This window comes from Cnephaeus nilssonii (assembly GCF_951640355.1).
Source record: "Cnephaeus nilssonii genome assembly, chromosome: 11".
Lineage (NCBI taxonomy): Eukaryota > Metazoa > Chordata > Mammalia > Chiroptera > Vespertilionidae > Cnephaeus > Cnephaeus nilssonii.
Window position 1 is genome coordinate 55,430,329 of NC_137082.1, and position 20,341 is coordinate 55,450,669.

Sequence of the window (20,341 nt, forward strand, 5' to 3'; positions counted from 1 at the left end):
TTGAATCTCACATATATACTAACCTTACCTAAAATATAAAATATACACTTTAACGCTTTACTGACAGGAAAAGCTGGTTCAGATAAATATAACACTACCATGTTTCTACACAAATATAGTTAGCAAATTTCCCTTCCTTTTCAAAAGTATGCCCCTTAATTTTTAGATCCACAAAAATTTTCACATTAAATAATGAAGGCTAATATTAGGTATACTTTTTAAATTATAATGTATATAGAAAATGTCTGCTATTGGTTTAAGATGGACTTTCTTCATCATGTTAAAGAATAATCTTCCAGTTTAGGGTCTTAGGGTTATATCTTATGAAATGTCATTCTAATGTAATCATGTAAATTTTGACGGACTATATTAATACATTTCAAAATCCCAAGCCATCCTTGCATATAACCACGATAATTATAATAGACTAGGGGCCCAGTGCACGAATTCGTGCACCTTGAAAGGAACTGTGGGCCACAAGGCTGTGGTGGGCACAAGGCCGGGTCTCGGCCCATCCTCTGCGCCCCCACCCAGCCCCTCTGATTGCGGATCCCAGCCCCCCATCCACCAGAAGCCCCACTCCCACCCACTGATGGCGCAGAGCGATTGGGGCCGGCGCCAGCAGCAGGTGGGAGCAGCGGTTGCTGCCCCGATTGCCCCTCAGGGGCAATCAAGGCCAGCAGCCGCTGCTCACACCCGCTGATGGCGCCAAGTGATCGGGACTGGCTCTGAGTGCTAGGTGAAACCGCAGCGCGTGGAAGCAAAGAATTTTCAGTAACCATCACAGGCTTACCCCGATGACAACGACAAGCGCCCCGCCTTCATCTGGCGCCCCTGCTCACCTGCTCCACCATCCCGTCGTGGCTGATGCCCACCATGTTCCACACTCTGCATCCTGCTGCCAACACCCGCCATGTTCCGCACACGCCCCTGGTGGTCAGCACACATCATAGCGCATAGCGACCAGTTGTTCCACTATTCAGTCTATTTGCATATTAAGGTTTTTATATATATATACATATATGTGTGTGTGTGTGTGTATATATATATATATATATATATATTATATATATATACACACACTGTGAAATTTGATATTCTATTATTCCACTTAAAATTTTCTACCCAAACGCAATTCTTTAAAAAAAAAACAACACACCTAAATCTTAAGCTTTAAAAGGTATTAGATGTATGCAAAATGCAACAGCACTAAGATCTTTATATACTTTTTGGGGGGAAGTAGGGCAAGAGAAGCATATTAAAACTTGGTCTGTTTTCTACTCATACTGCAGTGCTTCCTTTATAGCTAATAACGGCAGATCAAACAGCTTTTTCCCCATACATAAAAATGAAATGACGACTTCGAGTGGATTAAACTCAATCTAGTAACCACTGTGGTTTACTTACATTTAAACTATGTTACTAGACTGGTTTCACAATGCAAACATCTAGATATTAAAACACACACAAAAAAACAGGTTAATAACTTTGAGGTTACACTGGCATGACTTAAAAAATGAGAAGCCAATACATACTGCTTTTAAAATAGACAAGATAATAGGAAGTACTCTTTATCAGATAGAGTTGCCACAATTTCCAGTTACGTACCAATGTTTATTTTAACTTTGCTTCCCTTTTAGCATAGGCTAAAGGTCTGAGGACAAGAATCAACTTATGTTAGTTCACTTGTGCCAGGTCTTTTCTGTTTGCTCCCTTTGAATATCCTCTTCACCTTGCTGCATCATTGGGTTTCCTTGCTGTCTGCTTAGGTTCAAATAATTGGAATGCCAACAGATCAGTGGATAGACAAGATTGAGACACACATATACCACACACAAATACTCTTGCTATCTCTCAGCTTACAAAACCTTTTTAGATAGTCTGCAGAGAATTTCCTCATTAAAAAAAACAAAAACACTCCACAAGCTTAAATGAAAATACAGACTTAATCCCCTCATCTTCAAAATTAATTTTCTTCCCTTAGCATATAAACAAATGGTAGTAAGCTTTATAAGGAACTGTATATACTGAGAAATATTTTTTTCTAAGCTTAGCCAATTAAAACAATTTTTAAAAATCCTTAACTACTGGAAAGAATCCAGTGTTGTCATAAAGTAAGTAGTTTTCCTTTTGTTCTTAAAGGACTCCTTGTAAAAGTAAAGGGGCCACTGTCAGGTATATTCTACAATAACACATTTCAACACTGCTTACAACCAATAACCTAGTGAATGTTAACTGAAGTTTCAGGTCAGGAGAATGGAAAATTATATTCTATTGAGAGACTATTGAAAAAATAAAACAAAAACCAAAAACCTTATCACAACAAAACCAATGACTTCTAAATTAGAAGATGACTATCACCTTTTACTAAGTACCTAAGTTTCCATGGAGTAAAACTCAGGAAAGGAGAATCAATTTTACAGCCCATTCCACAGGACTTCAGCTTCTGAAATAACAAACAAAACCCATTTCACCTGTAGGTAGGTTTCATAGAATTGAGTCAAAGTAAAACAAACAAAATACATATTCAGTGCATGTGAAGTAAAAAGATGTATGTATATTCTATATGTATTTATAAAAGAAATATTTTAGTTAAAAAAATTAAAAGCCTGATCTATGAATGGAATTCTGGAACTGCCATACAATAATGCTCAGCTCTCACTGTATTATGTCATGAATATATATGAACTATTAAAACTAAATGTGATAGTCAATAGACAGCTGGCCTACATTTATGTTTATTAAAAACTGACATAAACAAACAAAACCTGTACAAAAAATATCCCAGATCGCATATCACTTTGAAACAGTAATCTTGAGAGACATTATCGCCTAGGACCCCCTCTTCCTCTGCCCCGACCACGTCCTCTTCCTCTTCCTCGGCCTCGGCCTCTTCCTGCAACTGAGGAAAGAAAAAAATAAGACAAGGTAAATTCTCTTCTGATCTGATGTTACCTGGTCACCACAAATAGCATCTACAGTAAAGAAAACTTTCTCAGCTTCTCTCAAATCACCCCTCCAAATACACGCAGAACCAAGCACCGCTGACCTTTATTGTAGTATTTGTTAGTTTGAATATAATTACTGAGAAATTCATCAAGTTTTAAAATATTTTCCTTTGTTATTGTGTCTCAACATACCCCCCAAAATGAAATGCAAATTATCAGAACCTCACACAAGATGGAAGAGATATCTTATCAAGAGAACAGAACATGAACACCATGTGCCAGACTTTTTGTTACTGAATAGAATCCAAGCAAAACCTAGTATTTTAATCCATATAGCAATATCCCTTGTCACTTGGTCATCTTAAATCTATTTGAATATCAGTGACAGAAAACTCTTACCCAAATGAACTTATTTCATCTTTGGACAGCTATAAATGTTTTAAAAAATCCTGACATGCAGTTGTCAGTTACATTGTATCTATTATTTTCAGCTTTCAAAGCAATATAGTAAGTCTAGAATATCTGTTAAAACAAGGCAGATTAACCACACATCTTTAATTCCTTCTAAAACACTATTCATGATAGAAAAGGAATAAAAATGGTAAATACCCATAAGGACAAAAATAAAATAAAATAAAATAAAAGGCAGAGAACACACAGTGGCTGAAAGAATTTTCCCCATAAATTTTTAAGTTAGAAAGTAGTCTAAGGACAGTAAATGTTTAGTAAAGGAAGAATAACTCCCTAGAGACCTAGGATGTTGAGAACAAAAGGTAAAATAAGGCCACTATCCTGAAAACAAACAAAAAAATAGCTGACAATTTTATGTGGAGCAGTAAACTATCTAGTCCTCTTCCCCACCTTACAAGGCTAATTATTATTTCCCTAACAGGTAGGTAAGAAAGAAAAGGCAAAATGAACCTAAAGATACAGAAAGTCTTCAGATTTGAAAACACAAAGTGGATAGCAGCAAGAGGCACAGAGCTAAGGGAAAGAGACAGGGGTATTAAATCAGCATTTTTTAAGCTATAGGTTGTAACCTGAAATTTTCTTAACTAAAAGAGGACAGGGCCCTAGATGGTTTTGCTCAGTGGATAAAGCTCGACTCTCGGACTGAAAGGTCCTGGGTTCCATTTCGGTCAAGAGCACATGCCCAGGTTGTGGGCTCAGTCCCCAGTAGGGGCCGTGCAGGAGGCAGCTAATCGATGATTCTCTCTCATCATTGATGTTTCTATCTCTTTCCCCTTCTTTCTGAAATCAATAAAAATATGTATTTTTAAAAAAGAGAGAGAGAATAGGATAGAAAGCTTAAAGGCATTTGTATGTATTAAAGGCCAAGTCATTTTTCTTGAAATTTCTCTTTCAGTTATGAGTGGGTCACAATACAAGGCATATTTTAGTGTGGGTGGAAGGAAAAAGTCTCAAAATCATTATTTTAAGTGACAGTCTATAAAACACCAGCCTCTTTCTCCTCCCTGCTCTTACAATAATACCAACCAGCTAAGAAGGCCAGCTTTCCCTTCCCAGAACTTTAAGTAACAGATGACCAAAGAATAAGGTACTTAATTAATAAAGACCAAATAAAAAGAGAAACCAGAGAAAATAAACAATGACAAGTACAGAAAACTAAAAAAAAAAAAGAGAAAACCACCCCAAAAACTACGATTCATGTCCTACCAGTTAATATCCTACACAGTATTATTCATGTAAGAAAAAAAAACCTACATCTATATAACAAGAACAGAATTCTATGAAAAATTATCAGAGAACACAAGAGGCTTGAAGATTAAAAGTATGCTAGATTGGAAGATAAGGCCAAGGAAATTTTTCAGAAAACAGAAGACAAAAAGTCCATGTTGAAAGGGTCCACCAAGTACCCAGAACAGCAAAATGAAGGGAAAAAAGGGAGGACAAGCAAAGATCCTATGCCAAGTCATTAAGAAATTTCAGAAATACCGAGAATTAAGAGCCAATGTCCAGCCCTGGCCGGTTTGGCTTAGTGGATAGAGCATCGGTTTTTGGACTGAGGGGTCCCGGGTTCGATTCCGGTCAAGGGCACATGCCCAGGTTGTGGGCTCGATCCCCGGTGGGAGGCGTGCAGGAGGCAGCCGATCAATGATTCTCTCTCATCATTGATGTTTCTCTCTCTCTCTCCCTCTCCCTTCCTCTCTGAAATCAATAAAAATATATATATATAAAAAAAGAGCCAATGTCCAAATCTTCCAAAATGTGTACAGGGTGGGAGATAAGGCCATACACAAAGGTACAGGAAGTAAGAATAGCATTCCTGTTTTAATAACAATACCAGTAAAAATAATAAATACTATGATAACAAATGCACTCATGGCAAGTATAGGCAATTAAAAAAACACACACAAAACCCCCCCCCAAAAACCCCGAGTTGTTTACAAACATTTATATTTTGATTAGTGAATTAAGGTATAAATACATTCACAAAAACGTTTATAATCCTTCCAACTTACCAGCTTCTCTTTTCTTAGATTTCACCTTTGGTTCAACATCCACAAGTAGTGTATCCAAAGGTAAGCTGTCTGGCAGAATAAAATATCGAATGTTATTCCCGCGAATACTCAGTGTTTCCAGCTGTACAGGTTCTCGGTTCTTCAGGGTCATTTTCACAGCTTTAAGATGAGTATTCATGCTGACATCTACACCTAGAGGGAAAAAAGAGGGTGATTATCAGCACAATAAGAAAGGCAACCAATTAATATATCAAGTACAGTGTATACCATATTACAAAAGTACTGTTCTGCTACAGTGCAAGTATCTATGACATAATTATGTAAACTGGTAAATGGGGGAGATACTGTCAGTACAAATCAGAAGTCTTTCCTTGAGAGAGATTTTCCCTCCCATGTTAGATATACTTAAAGAAGTGAATGCAGCAAGCCATGGAGAGACCCTAACTGATACACATGCCTATTTCCACTGTTGCCATATATTCTCCTCATAGCCTAAAGCAGTGGTCGGCAAACCGCGGCTCACGAGATAAGGACCACTGTATGGCCTTATCTCCCACCTTGTACACATTTTGGAAGATTTGGACATTGGCTCTTTTTTTAAAAAAATATTTTTATTGATTTCAGAGAGGAAGGGAGAGGGAGAGAGAGATAGAAACATCAATGATGAGAGAGAATCATTGATTGGCTGCCTCCTCACGAGCCGCGGTTTGCTGCTCTGTTGACTAATGAGTTTGCCGACTACTGGCCTAAGACAATGCTTATTGCACAGTTCCCCCATTGTCTCTATAACTTCCTTATACTCGGTTTCACCAAGTTATCTTCATCTTTGCTTTAAGAATAAAGTCTGATATGCACAGCACTATTTTTTCTTATTACTAGAAATTTAACATGTCTTTTTAACTTTTTTTTTAAAATGAGGGTTACTATTTTTGTTAATACTTTGATTACTAAGTTGCATAAGTTTTGAGTGGTCCACCTCAAACTACTTTTCCCATTAAGTCATTATTTTCAGTATGAGATTTTGCAAAATAAAAGCATGGTTTTTCTAGGATTATATGGCATGACAGCAGAAATACCCAATTCTTGGAGCACTTACTAATACATCTGAACATACAGGATAACTAAAGATCTAGTTAATTTCTATCCCTAGAAAGTTAAGGCCAAAATACATAAATACTCTCAAATGTATCAATATCCATCTCAAATTTAGTAAGTCTTATTACTAATATTTTTCTCCCTCCTTCCAGTTAAAGAAGTCCTCTGCTTTCCCAAAATTATCATACTTTTGATACATTCCATCTCCTTGGGGACCTTGATCCATCAATGGAAGGCAAAAAAAAAAAAAAAAAAAAAAAAGATTTATAAGCTCTTTCTATATTCCAGGAACTGCATAAGACATTTTTATTTAATCTTCAAAATCCCTATGGGTAGATTATCCCTACTATGATAACTAAAAGATATACCCATAAAGGATACAAGAAGCTTGTAATGGTGGTTGTTAGTGGAGGAGGGAATTAGATTTTTTTTTTTACTAGATTTTGCTCCCCCAACTTATTTTACCCGCCCCATCACTTAATGTCTACTATATGTTAGGCAAACCTTGCATTACATTATTTGTGTGTGTGTGCCTTCCATCACAATTTAAACACACACACACACACACACACACACACACACACACACACACACACACTATTGATTTCAGAGAGGAAGGGAGAGGGAGAGAAAGAAATGTCAATGATGAGATTCATTGATTGGCTGCCTTGTACAGACGCCAAACTTGGGATCGAGCCCGCAACTCAGGCAATGTTCCCTGACTAGGAATCGAACTGTGACCGCCTGGTTCACAGGCCAACACCCAACCACTGAGCCATGCCGGCCAGGCCCATCACTAGATTTTGAATTCCTAAAAAGAACAGACCTTAGGAGAAGGCAGACTAATCACTGTTCATAGAATTTTAACATAATAGCAATTATACTTCCTCAGATATGGTCACAGACTATCACAATCCTACACTGTATTAGTGATTTCTTCATAGCAATTGGTATTACAAAGTTCTAGTATACACACAAGTAAACCAGTTTAATAATGTATATTTCTCTTGGTTTACTCAGATGCTTGATCTATATGTTATAAAATTATTTATAAATTTATAACTTAAACATTTAAGAGAATGGGACCACATGCCAAGATAGCATTTTCTTTCTTTGGCTCATCAATTCTTTTGAAATTTTGCAACTCTGGAAGGGGACCTACTATGAATGAAAAAAAAAATCACAGTGGCCTTCAATATAAACCTAAACATATAACATCATTACAGCAAAGAGTTAAACAAATAACAAAAAAGTAATGTAAAATTCTAGTTCCTTACTGTCCCCTCTCAATCTCCCACATATATTTTTACCCAAGATAGTAAGACATGGAAACCCATCTTCTATCTTCAAAGTCTTTACAATCTAACAGGGAACACAAAATTCTAATCCTATATATCCTATATAAGAAAGAGGTAATATGCAAATTGATCATCACTCCAACACACAAGATGGCCAGCAGAAGAGGGCACTTAGGGGTGAATGGGCCGGCAGAGGAGGGCAGTAGGGGGTGACCAGGCCTGCAGGGGAGGACAGTTGGGGGCAACCAGGCCTGCAGGGGAGGGCAGTTGGGGGGGGACCAGGCCGGCAGGGGAGGACAGTTAGGGGCTACCGGGCCGGCAGGGGAGCTGTTAGGCATTGTTCAGGCTGGCTGGCAGAAGCAGTTAGGGGCAATCAGGCAGGCGAGCGGTTGGGAGCCAGCAGTCCTGGAATGTGAGAGGGATGTCCGACTGCCTGGTGGGATCAGGCCTAAACGGGCAAACATCCCTTGAGGTGTCCCAGATTGGAGAGGGTACAGGCTGGACTGAGGGACACACACAACCCCTCTGTGCACGAATTTCATGCACCAGGCCTCTAGTAAAAGTAATACTATATTTTGGAAGATGCAACATTGCAGGCAAAAGGACACACGCACAGATAAAAGCATGAAAGGCATAAAAGTAGGATAACAGGGGTCACATATAGGACATCTTGGGGAACCCAGTTCAGTCTTAGCACAAGTACTTAAGGTAAGGCTGAAGTAAGAAGGCCAGTGAAAGAATTCAGACAAAAAGAATGAGATCCCTACTATAAGAATGTTCATTAAGCAACCAAAATAATAATAATAATAATAATAATAATAATAATAATAATAATAATAATAATTCTGGCCTGTAGATAGAAGGACTTCATAAAGCAGTCTAACTTTCATACCTGTGATTGTTCCATGGACCTGTGTTCCATTCTTTAATTCGATGGTTACAGTTTCGTGACTCAATTTCATCAAAAATCTATAAAGACAACAGGAATAAAATGATAAATTTTCACCTTAAATCAAAAGGGCGAAATTTCTAATTGTTGAAAATCTGCTTAGATGGTATCTGCATCAATTCCTATTAATAATCTCCATAACAATTTCAGCTTTCCCTGAATTAAAATCTTATCATTTATGAAAGAGCATAATAAGAACAGTCATTTGGACACTTCTGATTTTCTAAACCATTGTAAAGCATCATCTGTGCATACAGATCTTAAAATCATGATAAGCCACAAAATTGAAATCAAGAAATTATATGGATGAAAGTGGTAAAAAGGTAAATATTTTGCTATAAGATACATAAATATTTGGGGTATGATGTACAACATGCTAACTACAGTTAACACTGCTGTATGGCATATTTGAAAGTTATTTAGATTTTTGCATCTAACCTACATTTGAAATGTCAGGGTAATTTCCCTTTCTCTGGACCCCTCAGGGCACAACCAATACACCAGAGCAGAGACTACAAATCCTCTCATTGTTATTGATGTTAATTCTGGACTATTAATTACCATGTAAAAGATGGTAATAATTTACCCACCTATGTAAAAGATGTTTCATTTACTTTTTATCCAATCCCAGAGGTTTCACTACTGCTTTTTTCCTCCTGCCTCCCTAATCTGTCACCAATGAATTTCATGTAACCCACTTACATCTTCTTTCGATTATCTATATACTAGAGCCGTGGTTTGCTGCTCTGTTGACTAATGAGTTTGCCGACCACTGTACTAGAGGCCCGGTGCACAGAATTGTGCATGGATGGGGTCCCCCAGCCTGGCCTGCACCCTCTCACAATCCGGGATTGCTCCGGGGGGGGGGGGGGGGGGGGGGGGGAAATGTAGCAGTGGTGAAGTGGCAGGCAGAGCCAGGGAGGAGCCCCAGCCAGGGCCTGGTGCAACTCTGCTGCCACTCATCCCAGCCCTGCTGAGCCTGCCGCCACTCAGTAGCACTGCCGCGGAGGCAGGAGAGGCTCCCACCGCCGCAGCTGCGCTCGCCAGCCATGAGCCTGTCTTCTGTCTGCGTGAGTGCACTGACCACCAGGTGGCAGCTCCTGCATTGAGCATCTGCCCCCTGGTGGTCTGTGAGCATCATAGTGACTTTTATATCTACACTAATAAAAGAGTAAGATGGAAATTGACCATACCTTCACAACGCCCACCAGCCAATCAGGAGTGAGTATGCAAATTAACCCAACAAAGATGACGGGTTAGTTTGCATACGCAGGCACCACCCCAGCCACTCCAGGCCTCTGGGCAGGGTGAGAAGGTGGAAAGGCAGATCCGGCCAGAGCGAAGGTGGTGCTGGCAGCCAGGGTAAGGAAGGCCCATTCTTGCACAAATCTTTGTGCATCGGGCCTCTAGTAATATGCTGTCTCTCTGCCCGTTATGACCGGTCGCTATGATGCACACTGACTACCAAGGGGCAGACACTCAATGTAGGAGCTGCCGTGACGTGCACTGGCCATTTGCAGAGAAATGGCAGCACAGATCTGGCACCGACAAAGCAACACTCAGCTTCACCCAAGTGGGACACAGTCCCTGCCACCACCCTGAAGCAACACCCTACCAAATTGCAGCTGATGCTGCCATGGTACAAAATGGGGCCCACAGCCCAGTCCAGCCCAGCCCCCAAACAGTGGCTGTGGGCGCCGGGTAATGATGTCATGTAGCAATGCCCAGCTTCCTCTCCCTAGTGACTAGCAATTAGTTTCCTTGCAGTTTCTTCAGCCCAGGAACACGACTTGCTTTATAGCCAGGTGAAAACATTTACACTTTTTTTTTTGTATATTTTTTATTGATTTCAGAGAGGGAGAGGGAGAGGGAGATAGAAACATCAATGATGAGAGAGAATCATCGATTGGCTGCCTCCTGCACACCCCCCACTGGGGATTGAGCCCACAACCTGGGCATGTGCCCTGGACCGGAATCGAACCCATAACCCTTCAGTCCCCAGGCTGACACTCTATCCACTGAGCCAAACTGGCTAGGGCAGTGGTCGGCAAACTGCGGCTCATGAGCCGCAGTTTGCTGCTCTGTTGACTATTGAGTTTGCCAACCACGAAGATAGGGGCTTAATCACAAGGAACAACAACAGCCTGTAATTATTGGAATCAAGAATCTAAGTCAGTGGTCGGCAAACTCATTAGTCAACAGAGCCGCAGTTTGCCGTCCACTGGGCTAGGGCAACATTTACACTTTAACCAAATGTCTGTAAAGCATTTTCCCATGCCTCATCTCATTTGATCTTCACAGAAGTCCTGGAGTAGGTAGAGAGGAGACTTGGTGGAATCCTATTCTCTTTTCATTAGCCAGAAAAAGGAGATTTAGAAAGTTTAGAAACTTGACCCAACTGAAAAGAAGAAATGGTGGACCTTGAAAATGACTTCAGGTTTTCTGAATATAGTCAGACACTGCTGCAGTTAAATATTTTACCCTTTGTTCTCCCTGTGTGATCTACAATAATCTGCTTCATGTTGATATTTACTGCTGTGTTGCTGACAATTACCTGAGACGTTGGGGTGCTTCCCTGGGCTGGAAAAAGTTTAGCTAAATCAGAAAGCAGGTCTAATTAAGCAAGTTTATTCCATATATATATATATATATGACTAAGTTGACTTGCACACGCTCCATTCATATAAAGCTCTTGCTGGCGCCTATCGCACATATGTGTTTCAATCTATCATTGTTGATTGTGAATTTGGTTGACACTTCTATTATAGAGAAAGGGCGTATAGCAATATTAAAATATTTCTTCTAATTACTTTCCTTTCAATGTACACAAATTCGTGCACCGGGCCACTAGTAATGTATAAAATAAGGTGCAAAACTGCCATTCTCTGAAGCATTATATCAATGCATATTTTGCTTCCCTTGACAGTTTGGCTCAAATAAAATCACAAATATTATTATTATTATTATTATTATTATTTTTAAAAAGTTGCTTAGAGCCGTGGTCGCTGACCTTTCGGACTTCACGGACCACTAGTGGTCCATGGACCACCCGTTGGTGCTGCTGGCTTAGAGAGTAGATCTTAAAAGTTCCCTTCACAAGGAAGAAACCTTTTTTTGTATCTATACCAGATGATGAATGTTAACTAAACTTACTGTGTCAATCATTTTGAAATATATGTAAATCAAGTCATTATGCAGTACACCTTTAACTTGTACAGTGCTGTATGTCAAGTATGTCTTAATAATGAATGAAAAATAACAAATTATAATTGGTAGTAAAAGATTACACAATTATTGTATATATATGATAAAGTAAAAGTCTCCCTTTCTAACCCCCTCCAAGTTTTTGAGGATATTCTTCTAGACCATTTTACATATATTCATAAGCTTATTCATAAAATTTGATTTCACATGATTGGGCCATACTTTAATGACTTCTCTAACCCACAGTTCTCATTTAGCAGTTTATATTAGAGGCATTTTCATTCATTCATATATATATATATATCTCACAAATCCATTAATACAAATACTCGCAAACACTGTCACCAATCTTTTTAATTTGTGTGTGTGTGTGTCTGAATCTGATGGAGGAAAAAAGGCAATCTGGTCGAAACCGGTTTGGCTCAGTGGATAGAGCGTCGGTCTGCAGACTGAAAGGTCCCAGGTTCGATTCCGGTCAAGGGCATGTACATTGGTTGCGGGCACATTCCCCGTAGGGGGTGTGCAGGAGGCAGCTGATCGATGTTTCTCTCTCATCGATGTTTCTAGCTCTCTATCCCTCTCCCTTCCTCTCTGTAAAAAATCAATAAAATATATTTTAAAAAAATGATAGAAAAAAAAAAGGCAATCTGCTTTCTTCTATTACTTGTGAGGCTGAATCTCTTTTCATAAATATGGAAAATTTATATTTCTTTTGTGAATTATCTATTCACATTATTCACACACTTTCAATTAAGTTAAATTTTTCTTTTATTTTCTACCAGTTTGCCACAGCCATTCAAGTTTGTGGTTTTCTTTAGTCATACAATATTTTCCCCATTTTATATTGCTAAATTTGTGAATACTTCCTAGGTATGTAATTTGTTTAGGAAAATGTTTTCCATCCCAAAACTGTCTCTTACTTTCATCCAATTTTGTATTTAGTACACTTCATCTAGTTTTTTGTTCTCCCCCAACTTTTATTTTATTTTTTAAATATATTTTATTGATTTTTTACAGAGAGGAAGGGAGAAGGATAGAGAGCTAGAAACATCGATGAGCTGCCTCCTGCACACCTCCTACTAGGGATGTGCCCGCAACCAAGGTACATGCCCTTGACCGGAATCGAACCTGGGACCTTTCAGTCTGCAGGCTGACGCTCTATCCACTGAGCCAAACAGGTTTCGGCTCACCCAACTTTTATTATGAAATATTGCAGAGGAAGAAAAGTTGAAGGGTTAACAAATTATTGCAATGTTGCCATTTGTATGTCTCCCTCCTATACACAAAACTTGTACTTTCACCAAATCCCCTGAAAATAAATCACAGGCACTTCAACATGCATTTTCTAATGAGGATATTATCCCACACACTCACATCTAGAAAAATGAACAATAATCCCACAATACGGATTTAATAAAAAGTTCACATCACAATTTCTTGTACATGTAGGATTACCTTTTTTCTCCCCTACTAAACTGCTGCTGAGGGGTATGACTTATGATATTTAATCTAACCCTGATTGTCATAGGCACTGAATAACAGTTGGCTGAATGTTTCAATAATTAAAAGGAAGCCACCCTTAAAGTACCACTTTTTTTAGTGGTACAACCTTCAAAAAAGGGGAAATTACTTGGTCTGGGATAATTTTGTTTCTATATTCTAAGTCACAGGATAGGATTGAATACAGTTAAAATTTATAAGAAAAGTGTCACAACATGGAAATCTTTAAATGAGACAAACTAATTTCAAAGAGTATTACATAAAACTTAACTGAATAGATTTAGACTAGTAGGTATTGAGAAAATGCAAAAAAATATACTTTTTTCTAATTAAAAATAGCTTTTTTAAACATTTTTTTCAAAAGTGATTTTAAATATTATTACATGCAATAAACATTAATATTTCAAGAAAAAAATTTTTAAATATTACCTAAACTGTACTAACATAGTATACTACAAAAGTTGTAGGAAATATTAAAAATCTGCAAACAAAAATGTACTTTTAAATCCTGAGACCTTTTTTTGTTGGTTGTTAATCCCCACCCAAGGATATTTTCCCATTGATTTTTTTAGAGAGGGGGAGGGAGAGAGACACAGAGAGAGAAACACTGATGTGAGACAGACACATTGACTGGTTGCCTCCCAGACCAGGGAGAGCTACATGCCCTTGACCGGAATCGAACCGGGACCCCTCAGTACGTGGGCTCTATCCACTGAGCCAAATCCACTAGGGCTTTGAGACCTTTTCATCCAAGGTTATAGTTCAAATAATGGACTAAAAGTTAACCTTAAATGCTTTCTCTACAAACTCCTCCACCCTGTAGTGTGTGAAAGGTCATTTCAATCACACTAAAAATTATCTACTAGTCTGCCTTCCCCACAAAACAGAAAAGTCCAACAGAGGAGGGACTTTACCTTAAAAAAAAGAAAAGAAAAAGAAATCCAAGCCCTGGCTGGGGAGTTCAGTTGGTTAGCCCATATGACAAAGATTAGGGTTCCATCCCCAGTCAGGGCACATACAAAAATCAACCAATGAATTTATAAATAAATGGAACTATTTCTCTCTCTCTCTCTCTCTCTCTCTCTCTCTCTCTCTCTCATATTTATCTATCTATAAATAAATAAATCCATCCATTACCAGTGCACAATTTAACAGGTGCCCCATACTAACAATTCTTAACTCAATAGGCAATATACTAGCTAAATATTTTAACTCCCGGCTTGGTTATTAGAAACCTCGAGCTTCTCAGCCTCAAGAAAACAACACCAACAGCAAATCTATTTGCAGATAGTGTAAAATCAGTTACTCAAGTATTCAGTAGGTTAAACCAAACAAGTTTTTTTTTTTAAACCAAACAAGTTTTAAGAAATAAAACGGAAGAAACAGCGATTATCCGTGTAGTCAGTCACAAATACGGAAAGTGATTCTGTCCCAAGTTGGGAAATTCTTCCTAAATCAAAGGCCTGCTGTATTTATTTTTACTGATTTTAGAGAGAGAAACATCCATCGGTTGCCTCCACAGCGGGGATCGAACCCGCCACCTTTTGGTGAACAAGAAGACATTCCAACCAATTGAACCTCACTGGCCCGGGCTCAAAGGCCTACTCTACTTTAAAGGGGAATATAAGTTGAATAATCTTAAATCTAGAGAGTATCAAAAAGTAAACAACAAAAAAACAAACAAAAAAAGCCAGAAGCCCATCCTGATTTAAAACATTTCGAAAATTGGCTTCATTATTTCCCAGGTAACCCCCCGCGGGTTTTAAGCACTCTTTTTAATTTACACCATTTGTGCAGGACATGCAATTTCTCTCTCTTCCTCGTTCTCAGGGAGTGTGCCGATTCCTGAGGGCCGAGGTGAGCTCCAGAAGTAATCTAGGCTAGAAACTCGGTAAGCAACCGAAAGCCTGAAGCTGCCCCATTAAGGCCTAAGACACTGGGTGGGAAGAAAAGGCTCGGTCCTCACGTCCACCTCTTGGAAGACACGAGGGATGCCCACGCAACCCGGCCTGAAAGGCCAGGCCTCAGCGCCGGCGGCGGCGCGGCCTAGATAGGGCGGGAGCGGCGGGCGCCGGAGGCCGTTAGCAGGCCGCGCACGCGGCTTTCGCGCCTCTTGCGCCTCCGGCAAGTGGGGCGGCCCAGCCTCCCGCTTCCGGCCCAAACCGTTCCTTCAGGACCCCCCGCCCGGTTTGGTCACCTCCTCACCTCACGAGCTTCATCCTCACGAAGATTTCTGTCCGAGAGTGCACAAAACCCGACAACCGTGGGCCACCGGACCGGAGTATGAATGGCCGGAAACGCCTACTCCCAGGCCGCCGACGTAAAGAGCGCGCGGAGCGCTGCGAACGCACAGAGGAACCGCCGAGGCCGCGCTGGGTCGCACGCTCTTCCGGCCGCGAGGAGCGCCACAGCGGACCCTGGTGGCTGGCGGTGTGACTTGCAACTGCTGAGGGCACTGGCGACCGCTGAAGGCGTTGAGGGCTGATGTGGAAGGATATTTCCTGTTAAGAGGGCGATTTAAGGAAATTGAATTCAATCAGTGGGCACTTCCGCACGGCAGTCCACCTCGTGTTATGGCGCACCAAATCTACCCGAGAGCGAAAGGAAGTTCTGAGAGAAGCCCAAAGGATTACGCTAATTCTGTTACAAAGCCAGGAACGTCAGCATTATTGAATGTACCTGAAGAAAATCACACAATTTAGCTAGTTATTTTCACTTTAAATTCTGGTCACAAACTTCTAAAGGGTGCCCTTCCCTACCCAGATATCGTGTTATGCTTCTCTAATGAGCTAAAAAACTATTTTATACCTTCTTTCTTCTCTTCCTCTCCAACCTCCCTCTCCCAAATCACTCTCGCCCAATGTTTCCTACCTCTTTGAGAAAACTGAATCCATCCTTCTGCTTTCCTTCCTGTTACAAGGGTAGACGTATTATTGCTTCTTTCAAAGGCAAATTCCTCTTTGTTGTAGTATGAATCCCATCTCTCATTTTCTTAAACATTTCATTCCTTCAATTATCCCCTTTGAACTTGAATCATCAGTTTCTCCCTGTCTACTGGATTTTTTCCATCAGCATACAAACTTATCTTACAAACAAAACAAAGTTCTCTGATGTAGCACCAGCTACTGCCAGATTTCTTCCACAGAAAAACCTCTTGAATGAACTGTCTCTACTTGTTTTTATCACCTCCAACTCACTCTGCAAACTACCCTGAAATTGCTTTTCTAAAGGTTATCAAAAACCTCCAAGACAAATTTTTTCCTCATCTTACTCAACGTATCAGAAGCATTCAACATAGATACTCCCCTTTTGAAACACCCTCCTTGTTTGGCTTCCAGGATGCCAAGCACACCTGGTTTCATTCAGATCCCACTCGTTTTAGGTCTCAGCTGCCACATCCTCTATTGAGCCATTACCATGTTGGTGTGCTTCAGAGATTACCCTAGATGCAGTCTCCTTATGGATACTTCCTCCTTTAGCCTAGATGATCTCCTCCAGAACCATGGCTTTAATTTGTATCTTCAAGCCTGAACTTCATCTCTTATCCTCGGAACTCGTGAATGTTGTAAAGCAATGTTCATCAAACTTCAATGTGCAGCCCTGGCTAGGTGGCTCATTCGGTTGGAGCCAAAAGGTTGCAGGTTCCATTCCCGGTCAGGGCACATACCTAGGTTTTGGAGTTGGGGCGTGTTCAGGAGGCAACTGATGGATGTTTCTCTCCCTCCCTCTTCTCTCTCTCCTTCCTTTCTCTAAAATCAACAAAAACAATCCTCAGGTGAGGTTTCAAACAAACAAACAAAAAACCTCAAAGGGCATAAAGACTCGATGAAACTTTAAATGAAAATTCTGATTCAGTTAGTGTGGAGTCTCAATTTCTGCATTTCTAATGTTAAAGAAAAAAAACCACAGGCTCCAAATGCAGTAACTTGTGTTTACAGCCTATAATACCAAACCTAGATTTAATATCTGGTATAATTGCAGTTTCAATCTCTCCCAGAAACATAACCTTAGCCAGTGTGGAATTTCTTGTCAAGCACTTAGCAGTCTGTCATCCAGGCTCTCTCCATTCTCCCTGGATAGAAGAGGCAATCTACCTGTTAACAACCCCTTCATTTATCTTCCCCCAAAGATGCCCTGGCTTCTTTTCTTTCATTAGTAGCTTCCTTGCCCCAACCTGCTCTTCCATTTTGTAGCCCTCCTAGTTGCTAAATGGGATGCTCCCTGATTCATGAGTTGCTTAATAAAGCCAATTAGATCTTCAAATTTACTTGGTTGAATTTTGTTTTGAAAACAAGCTTTCAGTTGATGATGACAATTGATTAGCAAGGCTGTAATGAACAGTTGTGTGCTGTCTTCTCAACACCTATCCCCTTCTCCTCACAACAGTTTCCAGTAATCAGCTGGTGATTCATGTGGTCCTAAGGAAGCTGCCCTTATGTCAATAATCACATTCTATTACTTGTCCACTGTGAGCTTTGGATGTAAACTGATCAAACCTTTGAAGGGGAATAATCTTTCCTTTTGGATATGAATGGAGAGGTAGTTATTGGAAATTCCCTAAGAGAATAACCAATCTTAAGAAAGTTTTAAGCCCTGGCCGGTGTGGCTCAGTTGGTTGGGTGTCATCCCATATACTGAGAGGCTGCTGGTTCGATTCCAGGTCAGGGCACCAGCCTGGGTTTCAGGCTTGATCCCCAGTGGGGGCTGTGCAGGAGGCAGTGAATCAATGTTTCTCTCTCCTCCTTCTCCCTGTTTCTCTAAAATCAATAATAAAAAACAAAACATATTTTGAAAATAAAAGTTTTAAGAAAACAAAACTGATATTAATGAGCCCCTGGATTAAAAATAGTGACTAAATGTGGGTGTTCAAATTAAAATTACATGAAATTAAAAAATCAGTCTGGCTGGTGTGGGTCAGTGGTTGAGCATTGACTTACAAATCAGGAGGTCAAGGTTCAATACCAGGTCAAGGGTTGTAGGCTCCATCCCCAGCAGGGGGCATGCAGGAAGTAGCCAATCAATGATTCTCTCTCATCATTGATGTTTTTGTCTCTCTCTCCCTCTACCTTCCTCTCTGAAAAGAAAAAAAAAAAGAATTAAAAATTCAGTTCCTCAACTACAATGATCACATTTTATGTGCTCAATAGCCATATATGAAAAAAAAAAAATAGCCATATATGGCTATGGTTACCCTTCTGGACAGTGCAGATACAGAACATTTCCACCCTCAAACAAAGTTTGATTAGACAGTGCTGCTCTGTTAATCCTCATATTTATTTCCTTGTTTGCATTTACTTATTTGTTTACTTATTTATTGTCTGACACAAGAATATAAACTGCCTAAGGCAAGGATTTGTATCTGTTCTATTCACTTCTGCATTCTCATCATTAAGAATAGTGCCTTGCGAACAATGTGCCCTCAAATATTTGTGAAATAAACTGAATATCTCTCCCATTAGAATATATGCTGCACGGCCCAAGTGCCCATCTGTAGATGAGTGGATAAAAAAGCTGTGGTACATTACATAATAGAATACTACTTAGCCATAAAAAAGAAGGAAAATTTATCTTTTGCAACAGCATAGATGGATGTGGGGAGTACTAAGCTAAGTGAAATAAGTCAGTCAGAGGAAGATTAACACCACATGATTTCACCTGTATGTGGAATATAATGAACAAAATAATCTTAGAAACAAACTTATAGCTGTCAGAGGGGAAGGGGGAAGGGTGCTGAGTGAAAAAGGGGAAGGGATTAAGCAAAAAAACAAAAAACAAACAAACCCCAAAACCCCAGAAAAAACCTAATAGACAGACAGCAGTATGGTCATTACCAGAGGAAAATGGGAGTAGAGGGAGGCAGGAAAGGGTACTGGGGGGATAAATGGTGATAGAAAGATACCTAACTTGGGGTGGTAAACACACACTACAATATACAGATAATGTATTATAGAATTGTACGTCTGAAACCTATATAATTTTATTAACAAATGCAACACCAATAAATTCAATAAAAAAAAGAATGTATGCTGCATGAGGAAAGAGACCTTGTATGTATTGTTCATTGCAGTATCCCTAGCACTGAGCTCAAGTATTATCCTCAAGGCTCTTCCTAATTATCCTCAAGGCTCTTCCTAGGTAGCTCTGCCTACCTCTTTATACCTTTCCCCTCAATAGAATTGGAATATTTGAGTTTCAGAAACTCATTAGCTCATTCTCCTCTCCAGACTTTTTTATATTCAGTTCTTTAATCTAGCTAATACCTACTTATCCCTTCTCATGTATGTGAGGCCAGCATTATTACTTGTATGTGTTAGTGGTAGGTGTCCCAGAATGAAATGTCACTTTTAAGTTGATTTATACCAAGTGGTTATACTTTTCCTGTTTTCCTTTTATTTTCTCAAATTTATTTATTGATTTCAGAGAGAGGAAGGAAGAGGGATATAGAAACATCAATGCTGCGAGAGAATCATTGATTGGCTGCCTCCTGCATGCCCCCTACTGGGGATTGAGCCCACAACATGGGCATGTGCCCTTGACCGGAATCGAACCCAGGACCCTTCAGTCCACAGGCCGATGCTCTATCCACTAAGCCAAACTGGCTAGGGCTCTTGTTTTTATTTTCTACCTTGAATTTTTTTAGAATTTTTACTCTCATAAGTCTGTCCCGAATTAAAGTCAACAAGAGTGATGTAACAAAGAAAAAGCCTTGATTTGCTGCTAGCAGGAGGGTCAGTCCGAAAATAAGACTACCCTGTCTTCTGGGAGTTAGTAGAGGTTACATGTTACAGGCATTTAGATTGCTCACAAGAAAGAAAAAGGACAAGGAAATAAGAATGTTATGTGTGGGGAACTGCAACTATTCCA

The 20,341-nt window shown here is 39.8% G+C and overlaps 1 protein-coding gene across 1 annotated transcript; it reads right to left on the reverse strand.

The window, feature by feature from the left end:
* Positions 1 to 2,716: 2,716 nt before the first annotated feature.
* On the reverse strand, positions 2,717 to 15,840 carry SNRPD1 (small nuclear ribonucleoprotein D1 polypeptide). The gene is made up of 4 exons (XM_079784821.1): positions 15,683 to 15,840; positions 8,717 to 8,793; positions 5,432 to 5,623; positions 2,717 to 2,902 (listed from the first exon to the last, which is right to left on the reverse strand). The coding sequence occupies exons 1-4, from the start codon at positions 15,694 to 15,696 to the stop codon at positions 2,826 to 2,828; spliced, it is 360 nt and encodes a 119-aa protein (XP_079640947.1). The 5' UTR covers positions 15,697 to 15,840; the 3' UTR covers positions 2,717 to 2,825.
* Between the last annotated feature and the right edge of the window lie 4,501 nt (positions 15,841 to 20,341).